We start from the raw sequence: 24,415 nt of genomic DNA on the forward strand, positions 1-24,415 counted from the left end.
TTATCATGGAGTTGCAGAAATACCTGTGCTTGTATTCTGCTACAGGTTAAGTGGTGGTTGTAAGAACAGAAATGTCTATCTGCAGACAAAAGAAAATGGGACTGATTTTGCAGTTGTATTTTTATGTAATTGCAGCCTGCAGTTTTTAGAGCAGGCTGCTCTAAAAGGTTTATTTCTTCAGCTACTTGATAATTCCTCTCCTTACCACATATTACATATCCAGAGGGAGAGGAGAAGTCAGATTTGGTATTGTACCTGACTTAAACATTTGTAAATAAGTGAAGGAAATATAAATATAAGGAAGAATGTTAAAAGTGCAGAAGGGGAACTTAAAGTTTAATGATCTGTGCTTAGTGAAAGGCTGATACCCTAAGGAATGTCTAAGTTAGAATGTCTTCTAGCTCTTATATATTGCTGAGGACATGTGAAACTGCATCCTTTAATTTTAAAAACTGGACTGAAGGTTGAATCAATAGAAAAAACCCAGAATTTACAGCAATGAAAATTAGATACTAGTAGAAATTAGTAAATAACTAGTAGTAATTTTAATAAATATAAAATTACTAAAAGAAAATAATTTTAATAAATATAAAATTAATAAAATAAAATAACTGGTAGTAATTTTATCCACACCTTATCCATGCACAGATAAGGTGTGGGTAAAATTACATGCAGTCAGTAAAGTAGGAGTAGAAGAACATACTAGCTAAAAATTCTATTGATATTTTGTTGAATTTTTAGCTCTTGTTAGTTTTTTAAAAATTGAGTCTGTGTATATAATATTCATGGTCATTTGTTGAATGTGAGCTCCTAGAAATTTTCTAAATTGACCAAGATTTGCAAAGTAGCTTAATTCCACACTTGAAGTGATATTGTTGGAAAAATAATTTTGAAAACACACATGATAGGGAGGCATTTTTCTAGTATATTTAGGATCACATAAAGACTTCAATCTAATATAGAAAGTTTCTTTTAAGAGAAGAGGCAGTAAAGTAATGCATTCTGTTGGATCACTACACAGGATAACAACTATCAGTCTCTGGCATTTTGGATCCCACTTTTCCCTAGGTCTTCTCTGTCTGGTCTAATCAAGTGGGACTTGCAGTGTGAATGAAAATCTTCTTACTGCCTTTCAGATAATCTACCTCTCATGTGATGTGAAGGGTTTTTGTGTGTGTGTGTGAAACTGTTAAGTTCCTTGGTTGATCAGTTTTATGTACTTAACTGTTGCATATCATAGCAGAAATTTTTATTATTATTTTTTCAAACCCTACTTGACATTGTGTAGTATGAAAGTGACAGGACTGCAGGTGCTTGCATATAATAGTGAATTTAGGGCTTTTTTGCAGATGCTAGCTGAATTTGCAGTGAAATGAATTGAGTTTTTAACATGAATGCGGAAAGATTTCTTGTTTACTGAGTGCAAGACTTTTTTTTGGTAGCACTATTGGATTTGATTCGTGCCCTCTAAGTCTGATGCATAAATGCATAGCTGTGTAGAGGGTGAACAGGGAGGCTGGAGCCCAGGATTCCCACAGATAAGCTGAGAAGGTTAAAATGAATAATGGGCAGTACCTTCCTGAGAAGGAGACTGCATCGTCCCTAGAGAGAGAGAAAAGTCAGACAAAGGTTACTTAGTCAAATGACACCAGCCAAGGTAACAGCTAATTGTGGTTTGGAGAAAAGGCTTTATTGTTTGCAGAGGTCTGTAACACCCTGATGTTCTTGACTTAATAGTTAAAAAAGTGAAATCCTCCCTTTTAAAGGTTTTGTGTTCTGCTATTTTTCCTGGAGCCTATAATGAGATGGTCCCAGGGGGTTGAATGCCTTTGTGTATCTTTGGAAATGGATATTTGTTTTAGCAGGTGAGTCAGAAGGCCTAAAAGGAAACTGTGGTTTTCTGCAGCATTAAGTTACCTGCAAAAATATATATTTCTGACTACATCTGAAAATTTAAAGTGAAAAACCCACTAGTTTAGGTCAGAAATAGTTAGAACTTCAGACAAATTAACTTGTGGGGTTATTAAAAGGATTATGTGGATCCAGCGTGGAACATACTTTCCTTGTCTGTTTTTTATGAGATTCCAAATAAGCTGCTGTTAAATTTGTTCATGAGGTGTAAGTATCTAAACTCAGAGACTGCTTTCTGACGTTTTTCATTGATTTGCTGCATTTTATTTTTAAAAATATGTTAATACATGGGGAAAAAATGAAAAATGGTTCATTTTAAAAGTTTATAAAATATTCTCTCTCTGTTCAGTGAGGAAATAGGAAATATTGTAACGTGTTTGAAAATGTTTGGCAGGGAAACTGTGTTTAGACAAAAATCTAAAGGGACTTCTGAAGAACTTCCCTTCAGCAGAAACTCATGTTTCAACCATCAAAAATAGTTTAGGGCTCTTACTAATATTTTAGTAATTCAGACCTCAACTTTGCAAACAATGAAGTGGAAAAATCTACTGTGTCTTCTCATCTGTGGCCTAGGGAAACATTTTTATTATTGGGTTAAATCTTATTCAATTTTTGTTCAGAGGTTGATTTCCTCTCCCCATCCCTGCCTCCTCTTGTCCTGACCACTTCTTTCCTCCCCAGTGAAATATGTGCCATGCTTGGAACTTTTGCATGTAAAGGGTTTTCAGTTATAGTTGTTTTCATCAGCATTATTGTATTTACATAGATATGCACGCAAACAGTAAATATTATAATCTGAGAAATCTGTGTATGCACACCTATTTGCAGGTTTAAACTGCAGGTAAAATGAGCTACAATAAAAGAGAAACAATAAATGCTTGGGTTCCAGGGCATTAATAGATAGACTTCAAGTCTTGCAGCTGAAACATTTTCTTTTAATTTAAGCTTAGTTTCTCTGTTAGTATGTATCTTCATCTGTTATGTATCTTACATGCTCTCTTTTTACATCCTTATCCTGAAAACTTGATTTGTACTTTAATCACTTCAAAATACTGTTATTGCTTCTCTATGCCTTGCTTGCATCTCTTGAAAACACTAATACGAGCCCAAATACTGAATTTTGAGACAGATTTAACATTTACATCCGTGCAGCTTCTTGTACTTCTGAGGACAGATTGAAGATGTGGATCATATGTAATATTTAGTTGTATAAAATAAATGAATAAGGCCAGTTTTAGTCTTTGGTTTTTGAAATCTTCTCCACAGTACTTGATTATCTTCTCTGATATTTTTAACTCGGGCTCATCTCACTAAGATTCAATATTTTTTTTCATGCTCTTCAGTTTTTCTAAGCTTTTCCAGTTTTCTGTCTTTATTGTCTACTTTTTTCACAATTCTTTTCTCTTGAACTTTCATGCCTTTCCATGTGTGACTGACTAAAACTCCAATAAATATATTTATTGGGGAAGTTGTCTTTAAACTGCTTTTGCCACATACCTTTCTACAGTTCCAAATGTGAAAGTGTGGGTTCTGCATGAGAGATCAATGTGTACTCATACATTTTTGTCACAGAAATACTACTATGTATTCAGAACAGTTCACAATGCTTTCGATATTGGTCAATCAGTATATTCTTTTGAAGAAATAATCCAAGACATTCCTGTCAGCACATAGTACTAGCAAAACAGCGGCTTTTAAGACACTCATCTGAAGAATGCAGAAACACTTCTATATCCAGAGTTAAGAAGAGAAAAATGCTCAGATATATGAGAAGGAGTTAAGTACAACTTAAAAAACATAGATGTTTTGTAAACAGCTTACGATACTACATACATCCATTTTCTTTGTGAATTCCAGAGGTCTAAGTTAGTCGATAACTTTGAAGTTCTTCTAATGGAGGAGTAAAATGTGACAATTCAGTGCTGGATAATTTTACTCTTCTGGATTCAACAGTAAGCTCATGCTGATAATAAACTTTCTCTTGTGTTTTTGCGGTTTATATATTTTATATATATATTTATATTTTTTCTAAAAAAAGTGGTATATTAATCAACACTGTGATGATTGTGTAGTAATTGTGCCTAAAGAAAATTGGAATGTGGCTAAATATTTGAATGAAAACCATTTCACAGTAATGAACTAAATCAGGAGATAAAGACGGTCTTGGTAGCAAGAAATTTATTGCAGTTTGTTTTGGTGTTGTTGTTTTTTGTTTGTTTTACTTTATTTGCCTATATTAGAAAGAAGAGAGTATGAGATCATTTTAGGACATAACTTTGTGTGATCAGAAATATAGGTCATGGAAGTGCAGGCTGGAGTCAGGACTTCTCATTAGTTGCTGGTAAATGCTCAAAGATAGAATTGATTAAGAGATGTCATAAGTGAATTTGTTTTATAATTTACTACAAGCCATTCTTCCTGACTCTCTACTTAATCCCAGTCTTCAAAGAATGTCAGAGGTTGGTTAGCTGTTGATGTGTATTTATAATGTTCAGAATGATGTTGCTGAAAGTAAAATGCAAGAGGCTCACTCTAAGGAACTTCTACTATAGAAGATAAATCTAAGCATTTTCAAAATTAAAACACTTTCAACAACAGATGAGTTTGCATAGTGTGAAAACATGATCTTGTAATGCATTCTTATTCAGTCAAAATTGGAAGTGCCTGAAATTGTAGTATTTGGCCCATAAATAAATTATTAAGAACATTCAACATTTATCCATATATGATTTGAAAAAATTACTGATCTCTTTTCTTTAGGTATCTGTTGTCCAAAGCAGCTGGTGATCGCCAACTCCCTCTCTGTGTGACATCACTAGAAAACGCTAGACTGGTGATGTCACACATACCACAGAACCCCGCAGCAGAATGGAGCAGGCCTATTAAGGGTAAGTTTCCTCCCTCCACCACCACCCCTTTTCAACAATATTGCATGGTTTTATAAGATTACTAATTTTCTTTACTTTATGTCCCTGGGATATAACGTAAAGATTACAGACAATCTTATAAAACTGCTTAATATTGTGGTGTTGTGTGTGTGTGTTTATTTAAAAGCAAAACAAAAACTCATATAAAAAGTTCAGTCCTTACCCCATGTATCAATATCCTGGCTCCAGTCTGCTTTGGGGTTCCATGATAAGTATACCAGAATAGTGTATGTTGGTGCATCGATCACAGAGAGTGGAGTCAGCATTTCCTGGCTGCTCTGGATGTCAGAAACCTTATTTTAAAAGGTGAGTTTTCAGTTGAATGTGTTGAATGTCTCTCTGCATTTAAACAGAAACATTCAGCCCATTTGTAAAATGTATTTTTATTGTGTTCACATTTTTGAAATTTACTTGTAAGTTGACATAGCCTAAAGTCACATTGCATACTTCTTTATCTAGTCCTTTTTTCCTCTGGTATTTTCCTGTGTTAATAACCATATATTGTGTTTCCAGAAAAAAATAGTGTCTTGTTTGTCACTAATTGGAACAACGTGGTAACTAAATTTGGTTTAATACCATTCTCAGTGATCTGGACAAGGGGATCAAGGGCGTCCTCAGTCAGCCCACAGGCAACACCAATCTGGGTGGGAGTGCTGATCTGCTGGAGGGCAGGAAGGCTCTGCAGAGGGATCTGGGCAGGCTGGAGCATGGGCCGAGCCCAGTGGTGTGAGGCTCAACAAGGCCCAGTGCTGGGCCCTGCCCTTGGGTCACAGCAACCCCAGGCAGTGCCACAGGCTGGGGCAGAGTGGCTGCAAAGCTGCCACAGGAAAAGGCCCTGGGGGTGCTGGTGACAGCAGCTGAGCGTGAGCCAGCAGTGCCCAGGTGGCCAAGAAGGCCAATGACATACCTCAAATCCTGTGTTCAGTTCTGGGCCCCTCACTACAAGAAGGACATTTCGGTGCTGAAGTGAGACCAGAGAAGGGCAATGGAGCTGGTGAAGTGTCTGAAACATAAATCTTGTAAGAAGCAGCTGAGGGAGCTGAGGGTGTTGAGCCTGAAGAAAAGGAGGCGTAGGAGAGAGCTGCCTGGAAGGAGTGTGTAGCCAGGTGGGGGTTGGCATCTTTTCCCAGGGAACAAGTGCTTTATGTTTCTGATGAACGTACTTTTGAAGATCCAGCCTGAACCTCCTAAGCCTCAGTTTGTAGCTGATCTCTTAGAATGTATCATTTGGTATTTTTGAGAATTTACAATGCAGATATTTGTGAAAACAAGTGTATTATCTATAGAAGTTAGTGGGCAGCTATGTAATAGGGAGTTAAGTCATAGTTTTATCAATTATTGATTTGCCTTTACCCCCCTCTGAATAAAAGACAAGCACCGGACTGTGTTAGAGAATCAAATTGCACATGAAAAGAAATGTTAAATTTTGTTGTGATGGATCTTAAGATTTTATAAATGCTTTTAATGTCTCTTTTTACTGTGTCATATTTAAGGAATAATAACATCTAGCATTTATGTGTTTGCACAGAAAATCAACTAAACCACAATAATTTAAAAGAGAATGATTTTTTTTATTCCAGCCTTTTTTTGGCCTATACTCTTCAGTCCTGACTACTTCTGAGGAAAAAAGGTTTTTCTCCTGGCTAAAATTTGTTCATTTTTCCTTTAACAGGTTTATTGTCAATTCTAAAACCCCACTAAGAAAAATAAGTAATTGAAACAAAGGGGAATAATTAATCTATGCTTTTTAAAATGATATTGCTATAAAATTTTCATTGAAATTACTTGGAAGTATGGTTCCTCTTTGCCTGTTTCTCCACCCTGTTGAGATCATTCTGAAGGGTTGCACAGCTCTCTGGGGTATTGGCCACTGCTCCCAGCTTTGTGTCATTGGTGAACTCACTGAGGAGGCATCTGCCACTTCATCCAAGTCACTGATGAACAAGTTAAAACAATACTGGATCAGTACTGAACCCTTGGGGACAGCACTAGAGACAGGCCTCCATCTAGAGCTGCTAATCCTGTAGAATTAGGGGGCAGGAATTGGCTAGCTTTTTATGTTTGGTTTTGTAAGCAGAGAGATAAGTAATATATTTGTTTTTCTGTGAAGTATTAATGAAGTCAGTAAAGTCTTGAAGTCTGTTCTTGACTAAACATTGTACATGTTCTGGCAGTCTAACAGTTGCTGCTTCAAATTTATTCAGTGGTCAGCTGATACTTATTTTTCTCATAAATACTCTTTTTTTTGTAAAGCCAAGACCTTAACCTTATTTAAAGACAAATAAGGCTCAGAAATTAATAATTTCTTGGGGTTTTTACTTTGCAGTGATTTTTCATGTATTTTTAATATTGCATTTTCACACTTTTTTTTTGCTATGTCACTGCATGTAGAGCATTTCTTCTTCACAATAGTAGTAGCATTGTTTAGTTTTGCCATTTGATTTTTTTGAGATAATGCACTAATGCTCTGCAGCACATAAATATGTTATTTTAAACAATCTGCAAAATGTTTTGTTTACCTTACAAGAAAAAGATATCTGTGCATGTAATATTCTTTTGTATGTAAACAATTAATTCTGTTGATTGCTGACTTTAAGAGATGATACCAAATCCTCTGGTAGACTACAGTACGCACAGGGTCTGGTTTTTCTTGTAGTGATTAGTGACAGGTTTTATGCATGAGAGTGGCCACAAGTGTAGGAAATTATAATACAGTTTACTGGCTTTGTCTGTGTGTACAACATTGGTCATTATGTGGTAATGTGGCATAACGATCCTACTTGAAATCTTTGCTTTTGTAATTTTAATTGAAGAATGAAGGTAACTGTTTGTTTTGTAATGTAACATGTAAATGATTATCCATAAAAAAATAGATACTTTTTCTTCAAACAAGCATTCAAGCTGAGTGATCTTTGTACATTGAAAAGATCTGCTGAAGTGTATAGAGAGAAATTGTCCAAAGTCCTTGGGAAGATCATTCTTGTAGAGTGCTGAAAGGCAGCTGTGACAAGCTTTATCCAGATTTTCCTGTCTTAGCTTTCTTGGTGTGCTAGACCACAGGAGGCTGTGAAGGATATGTGCACTATCAAAAGCTAAATATATATATGAAATAAGAAAGTTCTCAAGTCCTGCTTCTTTTTCTTGCAGAACCATAGTCTCTTGAGTGTTTTACATCTTCTTTGACAAGTAGGGAGCTAAAATCTTCATTTACATAAAATGCACAGAGTTGGTTGAGTGGCAGCAGTGCTATACCACATCTCTTTTATAGCAGTTACATATATATGCATTGTTCAGTCTTTTGTGCAATGAACTACAGAATAAAGTTTTGGGGAAAAACTATGTGCAAGGGGTATGTGTGAGTGTTAAGGGCTGTGTTCTGCAGCATCGTGGCCAGCATGGTTGTAATTTCCCAATGTCTTCAATCCTTATTTAGACTTTCTAAATATATGAAAACATGAATATAAGATTACATATATCAGTTTTGAAAATAAAACTTTTAATTATGTGTTTGAATTAAAAGCTTAAAGGATATATGTTGGAAAACTGGGCTTTGTGGCGTAGTCGCATAGTGGCATGTTGCTTCATAAAAGACAAATTTGCTAAACTTCTCTTTTAAAAAAAGCTTTTTTTCTAGAACTTTAAATAAAATGTAACAGAAAAACATTGTGATTTTTATCCTTGAAAATTGTAGCAAGGTTTCTTTTGCAAATAATAATGTTATACTTTATACCACTTCTCTTAAATGAGATTATGGTGCAATTTTCTGTAAAAATTTTAACTCAGAAAAGTGTACATACGTGGTTGATTTCCCTGAACTGAATAGATTACTACCCATGTTGGTTACTTATTTAAGTAATTTTGAGCACATGGAGTATTTGTAGAATCCTTTCAATTTTAATTTTGACCTGTGAAAAGTGAGCATCCTTGCAGTATTACTTTTCCAACTATGACATTATCCCTCTGTAGTATTAAAATAAAAGTAATAATGTCCTAGATAGATATAACTCTGGAAGGGTGGATGTAACTCTGGAAGTTCCTAATCTTTTCTTCCAGTTGTCTTCCTCATATGCTATATCCATGTACCAAGATTATTGTAGTATTAGTAAAATCTCACAGGATTTTAGTCTAATGCAATGATAAATAAACGGAATTTATGTTTTCAGGGAAGATGGTTCCACCGGAAGCAAGCAGTAAAGGAATTGCATGGTACATTGTTACGACTGCTTAATGAACTGTTACCATGGGAACCAAAGCTAATTAAAGCATTTCAAAGAAACAGGTAATTACCTGCTCTTTTTTTTTTTTTTCAACAGTGGTGCATGGGATGAAAAACAGAGCCAAATTCACCTTTTAAATACTGATCTATAAGTTGGCTTCTTAAATAAATGAAAGTAAAATAGTTTGAGGAGAGGAGTGAGGCACTGGCAATACTATGGTAGGAAGAGGTATCTTATATTCCAGATTTACTATCTCCAAAAAAATTTGAGCGTAACCTGGTAGTGTTTTTTTCCTCTAAAACACTCTAGAGTTCTTTAGCATGCTGATCAATAGTATACTGCAAGACAGCTAGGATTTGTATTTCTGCTTATTTGGTTAAGAGATGCTGAAAACCTTTCTCTAGAGGACTATATCAGGGCTCCTTAGAATACTCTAACTACTTACTATGTAAAGCTACCTATATTAACTATTAATGAATTCTCCACAGAACAATTCTTGAAGCATTGTTTTGAGGTCTTTGTAACACAGTAAATTAGAAATGCATCTGGAAAGAAGTATGTCAGAGGAATATGAGTGAAATAGTGACAGGTTTCAAGCTACTAAAGTGCAAGTATTAGTAACAGTGAAACTGCTACTCTGATTATAAATCATGGAGAGATTAGATACTATCTTTCAGCTCAGTGCCATTTTTTCCTCTTAACCATACAGCTGTTGCTATAATCGTACCTTAGTTTTGCCACAAGGCTTGAACTCTGTAACAAAGGATTGTAAGAGAGGCTTCTTAAATGTTGGGTGTGAAGGAAGCAAGTTACACTGTTTTGTGATGCAGAGCTAATGCTGGAAAGTGTAAAAGGTGTTATGTTTGAAAAACGAAAACATAATACCAAAGATATTACATTGGATCCTCAGTAACTCATTTTGTGAATATCATCCATGAATTAAAATTCCTATTTGGAAATTTGGGATATTGTTGAATATTTTGCTTTCAATAATGGACCCAAATGCAAGTTTTGGGGTTTTCCTATTCCTTTCTCTTCTCACTCCTGTTCATTTTCCTTAGCTGTTAATTTCTTCCTGTCTTTCACAATTTAGAATCCTTCTGGACACATGGCAAATAGCATTACTGTCAGGAAGAGTTTAGTTTTCCAGTATGTGAAGTCCACTGTTATACCATTTTAGTAAATTCTGTTGTGGAATGATTTGGTGCTCAGTATTCTTGTCTGTCAAATCAAAGAATCATAGAATGGTTTGGATTAGAAGAGACCTTAAAGATCATACAATTCCAATCCACATGGGCAGGGACACCTTTTGTAAATGAGGCTCCTCAAAACCCCAACTAATCTGGCCTTCCAGGGATGGGGCTTCACCAACTTTTCTGGACAGCCTGTTCCAGTGCCTCACCATGGTTGCACTTTAGAATTTCTTCCCAATTTCTAATCCAAACCTACTCTCTTTGAATTTGAAGCCATTGCCCCTTGTATTCTCACTACAAGCTCTTGAACAAGTCTCTCTCCCTTCCTTTTGTGAAGGCTCCCTTCACATACTAGAATGCTGCAATTAGGTCTCACCGGAGCTGGCTCTTTTCCAGGCTGACCAATCTCTCTCAGTCTTTCTGCACAGGAGGTGCTCCATCCCTCTGATCATCTTGGTGCCCTTCTCTGGAGTCATTCCAACAGTTCCATGTCCTTCCTGTGCTGGGAACCCAGAGCTGATGCAGCCCTGCAGGTGGGGTCTGAGCAGAGCAGAGCAGAGGGGCAGAATCCCCTCCCTGCCCTGCTGCCCACCCTGCTCTGGATGCAGCCCAGGACACGTGTGGCTCTCTGGGCTGGGAGTGCCCATGGCTGGGGTATGTCCTGTCGACGGAAGGAGACCCAGACATCCGTTGATCATCATAGGCCCAATTTTATTGATCAGTACGGCGGGTTAAATCAGTACGGCTGGTTCCTCTCACCCACCAGCACCCCAATTCCTTCTCAGCAGGGCTGCTGTAATCTGTTCATCCCCAGCCTGTGCTGAGACTGGGGGTTTCCCCAAAACAGGTGCAGCATCTTGCACTTTGCCTTGTTAAAACACATGAGATTTTCCCATGGACCCATTTTTCAAGCTTGCCCAGTGTCCTGGTTTAGGACAAATTAGGGGAAATCTCCAAAAGGGAGCCCCCCAAAACAAAACAAACCTCCAACCACCCCTCCCCCAATACCGGGTTCGGGAAGGAATTTCTCGGAGGAGCAAAGTGGAAAACAAAACCTATTTATTTACAAGTAACAAAAGAACACTCCCCAACACAAGAAAAGAAAAGAAAACAAAAAAACAGACTGTGTTGAGAGGGCACCACTCTTCTTTGCAAGCTTCGGGTGTCCTGGAGCTCTCAGGTCAGGTCCGGAGCCGGTCCAGTATCTTCAGGGGAGGGTAAGAAGGGGGGAAGAAGAGAAAAGAAAAAAAACAGCGCAAAAAGCAGAAAGCAAGCAAGCAAAGCGGCTAGCCAAGCCAAGCAGCAAAAGCAAAAAGCCAAAGAGGCCTGGTCAAAACCTCTCTCCTCTCTTCCCCGCCCCGCCGCGGCAATACGGCCGCGTGGGGGGGGGGAAGAGAGAAAAGGCACAACTGCCAGACACAACACACGATATTGGGATAAAGGCTGTCAACCCACGACACCCAGGTCCCTCTGGATGGCGTTCCATCCTCTAGGTGTGTCAGCTACACTGCTCAGCTTGGTGGCATCTGCAAACTTGCTGAGAGGGCCCTCAATCCCTCTGTCTATGTAACTAGTGATGATATTAAATAACTTTGGTCTGAGTATGGACCCCTGAGGGACACCACTTGTCACTGATGCCCATCAGTGTGCCATTGACCACTACCCTCTGGATGCCTATCCACTTAATGGTCTGCTTGTCAAATCCCAGTCTCTCTGATTTCAGAGACAAAGATCTTGCGGGGAGACCACATAAAAGGCTGTACAGAAATCAAGATAAATGACAACTGTAGCCATTCCCTTGTCCACTGATGCTGTCAGTCCATCCTAGGAGAACACTGAATTTGTCACTCAGGACTTGCCATTGGAGCAGCTGTGCTGGCTGTCTCAAATCACCTCCCTGTGCCTTAGCATAGGTTCTGGAAGAGTCTGTTCTGTGATCTTCCTCACCAGAGGAAAGGCTGACAGGTCCGAGGGTCCTCCTTTCAACCTTTTTTTAAGATGTGTACAATGTTTTACTTTTTCTTGCCACCTGGGACTTCACCTGACTACCAAGATTTTTTCAAATAGCATGGAGAGTGGCTTGGAGAATACATCAGCCAATTCCCTCTCTTCGGTACATTCACATTCTTCAGGTAATCATGAACCTGAAATTTACTTAGAGTGGGAGGGACTTTATTCTCCCAATCCCTATCCTACTGTCCATCCTCTCAAGAGGTTTGGGAAGAAATGTTGCCCTTGGAGACTGAACCAAAATGATGTTGAGTACCTCAGCCTTCTCCTTATTCATTGTTACCGGTTTCCACCCTTATTATCAGAGGAGATCACCTTCTTTGCCCTTCCTTTTGTGGTTAGCATGCCTGTAGAAGCCCTCCCTGTTATTCTTTGTGTCCTTTGCCTCGATCAATTCCAGGTCTCTTCAAGCTCTTCCTGGGCCACCCATCCTAGCTCTAACTGCTTGTCCATTTGCTTCTTTCCTTTCACTCTGACCAGCAGTTCCCTACTCAGCCCTGCTGTTCCCTTGCCTTCCTTGCCCAGTTTCTTGCTGCTGGGGTTTGCCAGCTCTTGCACGTGGTGGAAGACTTCCTTAAAGATCTGCCAGCTCAGTTCCACTCCCTTGTCCCTGAGGGAAGTCTCCCAGTGGATCTCACTGGCTATCTCCTTGAAGAGCTGGAAGTCTGCTTTCCTAAAGTTCAGGGGCCTAACTTTGTTCCTCACCTGGCCCATAGCCCTCAGGACTGCAAACTCCAGCAATGTGTGGCCACTGCAGCCCAGACTCCTTCCAACGCTGATGTTCACATCAGCTCACTTCCATTGGTGCCCTTCAGATCCAGGATTGTATCCCCTCTGGAAGGGCTGCTGTCTATTCCTCTGCTCCAGAAAGTATCCCTCATGTTTTCCAAGAGTCTCCTGGCTTGCCTGCAGCTTGCTGCGCTGCTTTCCCAGCAGATTTTGGGATGGTTGAAATGCCCCAGCAGGACAAGAGCCTGTGAGGATGATGCCTCCTGTAGCTGGAGCAAGAAGGCTTCATCAGTAGGGTCCCTTTGATCAGGGGTCTGCACTTAAAACCATCCACAAGGTTCCCTTTGTTGCTTTGGTCCCTGATCCTTAGCCACAGGCATTTGCCCTGCTCGTGGCTGCTCTTCAGAGACAGCTCTTCACACTCAGTCTGCCTCCTGATGTAGAGGGCCACCCCTCTGCCTCTCTCTTTCCTCACCTCTCTCTTCTGGAGAGCCTGTAGCCATCAGTAGTCACACTCCAGTCACATCCCACCAGGTTTCAGTAATGGCAAGAAGATCATAACTTTATCATAACTTTCTTGGAGCACAGTGGCTTCCAGCTTCTGTTTGTTGCCAGTGTTGCATCAATATGGTCATAGAACACAGAACTGTCATCCAAAGTGTGTGAAATGCTATATATTAGCTGTGATTGATAGGAGTAAATTTTAGTCTGGAACAGTGTAGTTGAGATCTTACATGTGTGTGTGCTGGTAGCTTGAGAAGCGTGCACTTGGAGTGCAAGATAACTTGCCAAATTAACTGAATACAACTAGTGTCTTTAATATGTGTGTTTTATGCTGTGACCCTGGTTTATTCAATGAGGAAAGCCTGAGTATTTCCATGACATAACTTTTTGGACCTACACATAGCATACCAGGGACCAGGTCCATCTCAAGAGCGATGTTTACAAATCATGGGGAAAAAAGAAAGATATATGGAGGATTCTAGGTCACTGTTTTGGTCTGATTCATTATGCAACTGCTAAGCAGTAGTGTAGTGTAGCACCAGTGACAGTGGTGAAGAAAGGTGTCATGTAAAAGGGAAAAGCCAATTGAGCAAAATTTGCTGCAATGGTGTAAACATCAGTTCCCCCGTAAGTCTCACTGCAGCTGCTCTGTCTCAGTGAGGTACTAACATCTCCTAGTTGAATAACAGTGTTTAACTTCCAAACAGTGCGGAGGGCCGGGCAACCCTCCCTCCCTCCCTCCCTCCCTCCCTCCCTCCCTCCCTCCCTCCCTCCCTCCCTCCCTCCCTCCCTCCCTCCCTCCCTCCCTCCCTCCCTCCCTCCCTATTGTTGGCTTTAACTAGGAGGAGCAGACTTTATGATCAAAATCTTTTTCTTTCCCTTCTGAAAGATCCTCTGGTCTTTTCAAGATTATGACAGAGTATAATGTTGGATTGTATTTGAATAGCAGAAAGGTTTAAAAGAGAAAGTTACTTGTGCCCACTGATTACAATTGTTCACTGGCCTCACAGCAGAGGTTCCTCAAAAGAAAAAAGGAAATTACATCCACAAACTTTAGTACAGTAGTAGTTCCCGGTATGCTCCTGTAGTTTTTCCACACCTAGACTTCAAGCTCAAAATCCTGATAGCAGAGCTGAAGTATTATCCACACGACATCTTCATACAGGCTTCAATGTCTGCTCTCAGTAAATGACTAGATCTCACTGACCCTTAGAAGCCCCACCAGGCTCTCCGTCTATGCTGCCTATCCATGATCCCATTTCAGGTCATTCTGCAATCTTCAGTCTCTGCTGGGGATGTGCCAGTCTCCAGCTCAATTGCAGCAGTTACTGTGCCTGGCCATGGATCCCACTCATCTGGACTGACCCACAGACTGATCTTCTACCTGCATCATCACTATGGAGCTGCCCAGAAATCACTCAACTGGGTCCTGGCCCTGGCAGGCATCACTGCAGGATCCTGGTCCTGATCTTAAACTTTGAAGTGACTTCCTAGTTTGATCTCAGACCTGCCTCAGCACCAGGAATTTGCCTGTTAATCTGGGCTCTTGGTTGAAGCCAGTTATCATCCCTAGGCCTGCCTGTGGCCACATTCAGTGGGAGTGGAATAGCTTGCTGACTGGTGAGGGTCATTCCATACCAGCTGTGACATCATTCATGGCTCCTCCCTCTACAGCTCATAGAGAGCAGTTGGCCATTGCTGCATTCAATGCAAACAACTGATACACTAATGCAGAACAGTGAGTAAATTTAAGATCTTACTGTTACTGTCATAAGGGTTAGGTCCAGAATAGTCTAGATTCTATTCCACACAAAGTGTTAATTGCTATAATCTATTTATTCATTTCCTAAATAATCCTTCTGGGCATTGTGTTGGTTAGCACCAGCTGAATCCTGAAGTTCAATGTATTGGTACACTAAAATAGCCATTACATCCCATGTAAACAATGGTTTAGAAGAAGGGACAATGAAAATATGTACAGGTTAGCAGTATCAAGGTAAGTGATGTGCTTATGAATGGTGTTCAAATGAGTGAAGTACCTGTGTATTTCTGTCATATGCACATTCTTTAGTGGATCGTGAACCTATAGAACTCATAGCAGCAGCTGTTCTAATGGGCCAGAGATAAGAAAGTGTTCTTAAGGAGAAAGTTACAATATAGTGTCATAGCTGGGCCAGAGGCGTGATGTCTTTAAGAAAAACTATATTTACTGAATTGTCTTCTTGGGGTTGCCTTCAAAGTAAGGAGCAGACTTTTTACAGTTAATACTCTAGTCCGTACAGGTATATTTGTCACAGGAAAGATGAAGGAGGGAAAGGAATATGGATACAGTAAAACAGTAATGGTCATTTGACTCAGTCTTTTTGCTATTGTTAGAGGACTTAATGAAATAGAATTCAGTTTTGGTAAAGTAAGGGACATTGCTCTCATTTCACATTTTCTGGTTTCAGAGACTTGCAGACAGGGCTACAGTGTAATTATTTGAAGGGCACAGGCAATTAAATCTATACCAACCTTTTGTTTGGCAGCAAATAGAAATAAAATTAATGTTTAAAAGTATGTTTTTTTAGTAAAGTTAGTTTTGTTATTTTTAAGGTCTAGATTGAAGAAGGACTATGATGACTTTAAAAGACATCCAGACCATGATAAATTTACCAGAGAATTGTGGAGTAATGATGAAAGTGAAGTTGATTCTGGCAAAGAATCTTTTGCAGTAGTGTGCGGTAAATCATCAGAGTCTGCAGAACATATAGAAGTTCCCAAAAAAGATCACTCAGACAATGGTAAGCATTTACTGGAATTCAGTAGCTTGAACTTGATTCAGGAGCTGAATTGAGTTCGTTTGGGAACCTAATTTTTCCATGTGAGTTTGAGTCGTACTTTTTACCTTAACTCTACCACTGATAATGTGAAAATGGCTTGTGGTCCATATCTGTCAGATGTAGACTTGAAGAAGGCAAACATGACCAAGATGAAAATTCTGCTTTATTGGAGTGTTTGCCATTTTTTGTGCTTAACTATCTCTATGATAACATAGTAGATCTGTGTGAAATTTTATGGTGGGTTGACCTTGGCCAGCTGCCAGATGCCTGTCCTACCACTGTCACCCCTCCCTCCCTTAAGAGGCTAGGGAGAGAAAACAATGTGGAAAAGCTTAATGGTCAAGATACAGACAAGGGAGATCATTCACTGGTTACTGTCACAGTCAAAATAGACTCACTTCAGGAAAATTAAATTGAATTTGTTGTCAATTAAGAATAGAGTAGAATGGTGAGAAACAAATACAAAACCTAAACCCCTCCCTTTCACATATCCGCCTTCTTCCAAGGCTTATCTTCATTCCCAATTCTTCCACCTTCTCCCTTCTCAAATATCATAGGAAGGATTGAATCTGGGGATTGAGGTCGTTTCATAACAGTTAGTCCCTTCTGCTCCTTCCTCATCCCTGTTCCAGTGTGAGGTCCTCGCTATGGAATTCAGTGCTTCACAAACTGCACCATTGTGGGTCCTCTCCATAGGCTAGAGTTTTTCAGCATAAGACTGTGTGGATCTCCCATATGCCACAGTTCCTGTCAGGAACCTGCTTCAGAGTGGGCTCTTCATGGGCTGCAACTTCCTTCAAGGCATTCTCCTCACCTGCAGTAGAGTGGGGTTCTCAAGTATCTTCAATGTACATACCTGTTCCAGCAGGGTCCTCCATAGGAGCAGGTAAACCTGCTTGATCAGGGGTCTTACTGGGTTGCAGGGGAATCCATTCCATTCCAGTGCCTGGAGCACCTATTACCCCTCCTTCTTTGTTGACCTTGTTGTCTACAGAATTGTGTTTCTACACTTTTTCCTCGGTCCATTCTATCACATGCTTCTACAAAGCATTATCCATGAGACATCATCAGCTTGGTGGACAGACTCAGCCATGTCCTGTAGTGGATTTGTTTTGGAGTCAGCTGTGTCTCGCACAAGGCAATTTCTGGCCTCTCTCCTTGGAGAGGACCCCCTGCAGCCCCATGCAGTCAAAACCTCAATGCATGGCCCTTCTGTCCACCTGGCCCTCCTGCATGCATCTTCAGCCCTCTTACCGCTTCATGCATCTCCTGCTCACTGGCTAGTCCAGCTTGGTGCTCACTATGAAACATGGCATTCACATCATCGCACAGGCATCCCCCACTCACAAGTCCACCTGTTAGGCCAGCCCAGATCCCCAGGACCTCCTGCTCACCAGCTAGTCTAGCTTGAAGTTTATCAGTGAATACACACTCACTGGATTTGGGGAGGATACAGACACTCACGCCCCAGCAGCTGTCACTAGGCCCACAAGTTGTAACCTCTTGCAGCTGTCCTTGCATCTCCCCTTATCGCTCTACATTTCTTCATGGGTTGTATAGCTGTACCAATTCCCTTACCCCTCCTGCCTCTGTCTCAAAGATCTCCCCGGGTTTATAATCATATTAGGTTCAGAAAATTATCTTCCTGCAAGAGGCCTCTGCAGTTTCCTGATAGCCCATTAAATGGGGTGATTGGTGAAGTTGTTTCTTGACATTGTCTCCCTTTTTGTTTGATCAGATCTATGTCTCTGTATATTTTTTTCCTGGCTTTTCCCTTTTTCCCCCTCAAGATAACCTTGCTGGAATATATATTTTCATGCTTTCACATACCGTTGTCAATTAACCTAACAGACAAGGTTTGGTTTTCCTAACTGTCTCCCATTGCTGGTCAGGTTTCAGTCCATGTATGTTCTTGTTTATTACTTCCTCCTTTCCTTATTACCCCCTTTTTGTATAGCAAAGATCCTTGAACAGACACCTTAAAAAAATTAGACATTTCTTTCTGCATAACTTTACTCTTGCAAACTAGTGTATTGCCTTTAGCAAGACACTGTAAAACTGTTTTATAGGGGTATCAGTTGCAAGCATGTAAAACACAGTTTCTGTTTTAATATCCTTGCAGATGAAATGAAACTATTAGAGATGAATTTATCTGCAGGAAAAAACAGAATTCTGAAAAAAGAATCAGCTTCTAAAGAGATACAGAAGACACTGCCTAAATGCATTAAACGACAGTTCAAGCAAAATAGTTGTCTGGATCAAAGCACTACTGAGCTTTCACCAAGGAAGAAAGCTAAACTGAGCACTAATGAGGCTGTGGTCCAGAGTTCAGAAAGTAGCCTGCAGTTGGATAGTTGCTTGACTGAGGTGAAACAACTTGAAGGGTCAACTCTGGAGCTGCTTTCCTTGACAGGAAAGGAAACATCGGTATCAAACTTTCTGAAAGGGACCAAACCCATCCAGGCTTTGCTTGCCAAGAATACTGGGAACAAAGTGACCTTAACAAATCAACTGTTGCCTCCTGCAAGCATGAACGTATCTACTTCTGAGAAATCACTTTTACCAGCTTTGGAATCATCACTGATCAAACCAGCATTGCCCTGCCAGGCCAGTTCAAAGACTCCTTTGCAAATGGTATACAAAATGCCAAATGGCCACTGCGTACCAATAGACGTTCCCAACAACTCAGTGAAAATTCAAATGCAAGCTATGATTGACCCTAAAAATGGAGAAAAAGTTATGCAACAAGTTCTTATTTTACCTAAGAATTTTCTTCTGCAGCAGAAGGAAGAAAAAATTGTGTCCAAGGATATTCAGTCACTACAAAAAAAGTCATTTGAGATGCACTGTACATCCTCACCAGAAATGCCAAACGTCAGTGTTTCTTTAACACCTGTTCTGGTAACAAGCCCTGCAAATACCACTCAGTCACTCACTACAGTTCCTAGCAAGAATACTACCCACTCATCACAAGTGGCTGGTCCCATGAACACTACACAACCATTGTCTAGTGTAACTTCAGCAGATAACTTATCAATAATTAAGGTAAGCCAAAGTGACAGTGGCAAATTCAAGACTACAATTTTGGCTGCTACATTGCCTATGTCTTTGGCTTCACCTACTCTTTTCACAGCTAGCCAAACCTTAACACCAGCAACAGCATTAAGTGCATCTACAAACACTGATTCTGCCTCTCACAGCATAGCATCACAGCAGCAAACTGACTCCCTTGAAACTAAGCAAGAGCTAAAGACAGTGTGTGTAAGAGAATCACAATCTATCCTGGTCACAACACGAGGTGGAAACACTGGAATTGTTAAAGTGCGAACAAACCCAGACCAGATGTCACCTAGTAGTTTATGTCCTAGTTCAGTTTTCACTTATGCGTCTCAACTTCAGGCCTTTCTCGTGCCAAAAACCACAGCAGTATCATGCTCTAGTCTTCCATTTGTAGCAACAGGCACATCTGGTCTCCCACATATTGGACAATCATCTCCTTCTGGATTTGCCCCCTCAACAACTTCTTTTGTTAACATTCCAGCTTCCCCTGCTGATTTTACCCAGGCAATGGAGAAAAATAACAAATTCACACTACAGCACCCAGCTGTTTGGGACTCTTTATGTCAGGTAAGAGAGGACTCCTGCCATGTGTCTTCTTCTTTATCCTCCATTCCATTAGCTAGCAATTTGGTGTCAGCAGTTCCAAACAGCCTTGTTAGTGTGACTAGCACTGGACAAAGTAATATTGTAAAAACTCCAAATTCTTCTGTGCAGCATCAAGGGGATACTAAAGTGAAAACAAGATCTGTTACACAATCTGAGTCAAATTCTGCAACAAATGGAGAGTTAATCAGTGGTACTCCAGTCCAGAAATTTACATTAATCACAAATCCACCAATTTTATCTCCATCTGGGGCATCAGGGGTCAATATTATGCCCTGTCCAGCATCCACTGCTGTTAATGCTCAGAAGCTGGTTTTCATTAACACGCAAATTGCCAGTGGCCCATCAACCACCAGTCTAGTTGCAGAGTCATTGAAACAGAAACTTCCTTCTTCCCTGACCAAAAGCTTTGTTAATACCACAGAGCACCCACAGTTGGTTTTGATCCCATCTACAGTAGGAGCACCAATAAGAATAAACTCATCACCAACTATTGCTCAAGTAAAAGATGTGAAAATTGGACTAAATATAGGTCAGACCATTGTAAATACTAAAGGCAGTGCACAGGAGGCTGTACCAGCTAATATATTTCACTCTGGCATTTCTAAAGGAGAAGACAAGAAGAGGACAGCCTCGGCCCTATCCTTGACAAGTAGTACTGTGGTTCCTGTTCCAAGTTTTGCTGTGTCAGCTGGTGAATCTATATGTGTTGCAACAAAAGCTGAAAATGCCTTTACAATGACAACAGCAAATGCACAAGTAGAATCTGTTTCAGTTACATCAAGTGGAACTTCCTCTGGGGCACAGCCTACTGTCTTGATTGGTGGCAATGATCCCTCAAGAATAAGGCCAGTTCTGGGTAATCGACTTTGTACATCCAATATTGGAAATACTGTGGGTATATCAACTGTGAAGACAGGACATCTTGCTTCGTCTGTGCTGATTACAACACAGCCAACAGTATCTCCACAAAACTTAGCATCTGCTCTGCAATTTCCAGTCATTAGCTTGCCTGGACCTGCAGCCACCCCCCACAAGGTGTTACATACAGTTCCTCAATTGGCAGCAGTTCCAGCTCCTCTTCCAGTACCAAAAAGACAGTTGCCCACACTGGTTCAGTTTCAGTCATCAGGAATTTCAGCTGCTGTGTCAAGTCATGCAGGTATTCACAAACCTCAGAGTATGTTGCCCCCTCCATCGCCAAACACAGGTGAAGTAATTAGTTTTCCCAGTCTTTCCACCCTGCAATGCCAGCAGGTGCCTCCCAGTACAGAGAAACAAAGTCATGATTATGCTTGTGCTTCTACTGTTCAGATGTCTGAAGCTTTGCCCCCTGTAACAAGCAAAACAGGAGGAATTCCGTTGAATGAACCTTCCACTCAACAGAAAATAGTCATTAACACTTGTATGCCTTTGGCACCTGGAACTCAGATAATGATTAATGGTACTCGCTTTGTTGTTCCACTACAAGGCCTTGGAGCTGGCAGCCATGTTCTTCTTCTCTCCTATAATACAAAGCAGACTCCTTTAACAATTAACCATGGTCAAGAGCCTCAAGATGTACCAACTGTTAATCCAATAACCTCAAAAAGCATCCTAGCACCAAGTAATTCATTAAGTTCGCAAATACCAAAACATCCTTTGAAAAGCTCTACAAAAATTGTGAACTCTTTTGGAGCTGCAGATGCTTTACCCATTGTACATGCAACACCTCAGATATTTGGTACTCCAGCTAGCTCATGTACTCCACTGTCTACAGTAACTCTGCCTGTATCTTCAGTGACAAAGTCTCCCATTAATGTAGCTGCATGTTCTGTTTCTGCTGTTCATCCTCCAAACTCTCATTTACCAAGCAACACATCAGTGTTTCAGCTAGATGGTTCTATCAAAAAACTGTTGGTCAGTCCAGAGGGAGCCATACTGAATGCTCTAAATACTTCAGCACCAAAAGTTCCTTCCCTGTGTTCATCACTGCTTCCTGTTGTTAGTTCCACAAGCAGAAATGCTACTGCAGTCTTCCCTGCATCTCAGTCATCTTGCCTTGATAAACCTGACAAAGCTGCACCCTGAATTTACTGCAAATGAGCCACTTTGAAATTCTGGGGCATTCTTCAAACTTTGGAACTTGTTAACTATTGAAAAATTTCTTATAATGTTTTAAGCAATTGGTTTACTCAATATTAATAAGGTTACAGTTCTTACCTGTTTACCTGTGGGGATATGGAGAAAGAAAAATTTTAGTTTGTCAGAAGTTTTCAGAAAGTTCTCTAGTAAAAGGCTCAGAGATGACCAATTAATTCATGTAACAGTTTGAAGAAATCTCACAATTTGCACATGTTCCATCTTACACTATGGACTGTTTGCCAGTGTGTTTATGACAGTACGTATCTCCTTTTTATTTGTCAAATTTATTTTTGGCTTGTTTCTTTAAAAAAAAATATGCATTGTAAAAATGCAGTCTACAGTATAGAATTGTACATATTCCTGAACTCCTAAAAACCTGTACTAAATAATATGTACAAAGAACTATGCTGTCTTATTTATGTTTTGTTTACATAATGTATAGTTTTTTAAGTATTTTAGTAACTTTGGACCAGTGTACTGTTTAGCAACAATGCAGAAGAATCTGCATGTAATAAATCAAGTTGCTGTACTGCTTTGTGTTGGCAGTAGTTAAAAATATGTGTATCTGTTACACCATGGGAGAATACATACATACATACATACATACATACATACATACATACATACATATATATCTTTCTTTTGGTGTATGGTAGAATGAAATTTTTAATCTCTTCTGTTCTTCTCTGATTTTACATTTCACATGATTTGACAGGATTTGGAAGGAAGGCCTCCTTATTGTTCCTCATTATATAGGGCAGGATAACCCATACTTCATCCATTCTTAATGGTTTGGTTATGTTGCCTAAATAACTGGAGTGAAATGGTAAGGCTACAAATGGATTCCTATACACCAGTCTAAGTCACACTGATTGCTCTTAAGGACTGCCATGCTTTGTCTTAAAGCTCAAAGATCTGTTGAACAATTTATTGTTCTCTGTTTTACAACCTTGTATGTATTTCCACATTATCTGGTAACTGTAATAAGGTCACTCACTAATCTTCCATCTAGCCATAACAACTACCCATTTTTTTTCCACTGGTCACGCTTTCTAGCTCTGTATGGTTTTTTTAGCTTATAAGTGCTCTGTCTGGAAGGACAGTGCTAAAACATCATACAAGATTAAAAGAAGCTTTATCAGTACTTTGAATGGGGATAATTTACATATTGCATAAACCTTCCCTTTTTATACAGTGTATTCAGTATTTATTGGCTTAGTTTCAGCATTTGATCTGATAAAACCTTTGGGTTATTTTCTGCAGATCTGCTGAGTTCACAGCTGCCTGCTCATGGAGATAAGTTTTTTATATGTTTTGTGATTTTGCATATAGAGAAAGGGTGCCCATCTTATCTTATGGAAGATGGTGATTTTAGAATTGTTGTCTTCGTATGTGTTGGATTTTTTGTGGAGTTTGTTGGTTTGGGTTTTTTTAGAAACTAGAAGGGAGGATTTCAGAAGAGCTTATGAATAAGAGTTGCCTTTTAAATAGCTATGACAAAGGGGATAAAAGCTTACATATCTGTATTTAGCCGTGTTTGTAGACTGAGTTTCATAAAAATTAAGCTTCAACCTTTGCTTTCACCCTGTTGAATTTTCTACTTCCCTTCCACTTTTGCTGTACACAGTTCTGCAGTTCAGATGTTGAGTTGAAGAACAGGACCACATCTTACTGCCTCTGTCAGCTGCTGTTTAAATTGTTCTGAAAAGTAGCCCGATAGCTATTTAGCTGAAGTTCTGGGAAACTGGAGGCAAGAAAGGCTTGTGCCTTCCATAGGAACCTTTCGTTTTGCACTAATTAAAAGAATTTCATTGGGGAATTGCATCTTTATGGATCAGAAATCTCCATCTTATCTTAGAGCTGGGAAAGATGGAAACTGTCAATTTTGGAATGAAATAAGGTTTGTTTAAATTCAGAAAGAGCTACCTGCTATGATTTTCCTGCTTCTCATGGAAGATGTTTTGTAATTGATTTTAAAGACACCTGGTGCTAAGGGTGTCTGCATGCCCTTGTAGAGTTTACAGTACTAAGGATTTTTAAGTCTGACTTCATTTTACAGTTGAATGCTGCAGGTGTCTTTTCCAACACAGGGAGATGGCAGAGAATGGCAGTTCTTTCATGGACATTTTACCCATATGTACCAGCAACTCATTTTATTTCCATTTCACTGGTTGAACCTTGGGACTTGCTTTTTTTGATTTTTCTCTTGCAATGATTGTTTTTTCTTTTTTTCTAATTTATGCTTACTGTAGAGTGAATTGTCTACATTGTTGGGAAAGCTCAAGACTAGGTTCTAGTATTGAAGTTGTTCTTGA

General features: G+C 39.7%; 1 protein-coding gene across 1 annotated transcript in view; it reads left to right on the forward strand.

Annotated features, from left to right (window-relative positions):
• KIAA2026 (KIAA2026 ortholog) overlaps positions 1–22,754 on the forward strand; it is a 45,791-nt gene extending 23,037 nt beyond the window's left edge. The window contains exons 6-8 of the mRNA XM_058823900.1: positions 9,002–9,117; positions 16,087–16,274; positions 18,436–22,754. Of these exons, the coding sequence (XP_058679883.1) occupies positions 9,002–9,117; positions 16,087–16,274; positions 18,436–22,046 (3,915 nt within the window). The 3' untranslated portion in view covers positions 22,047–22,754. The remainder of the gene's footprint in view (positions 1–9,001; positions 9,118–16,086; positions 16,275–18,435) is intronic.
• The last annotated feature ends 1,661 nt before the right edge of the window (positions 22,755–24,415 follow it).

This window comes from Ammospiza caudacuta, chromosome Z (assembly GCF_027887145.1).
Source record: "Ammospiza caudacuta isolate bAmmCau1 chromosome Z, bAmmCau1.pri, whole genome shotgun sequence".
Classification (NCBI taxonomy): domain Eukaryota; kingdom Metazoa; phylum Chordata; class Aves; order Passeriformes; family Passerellidae; genus Ammospiza; species Ammospiza caudacuta.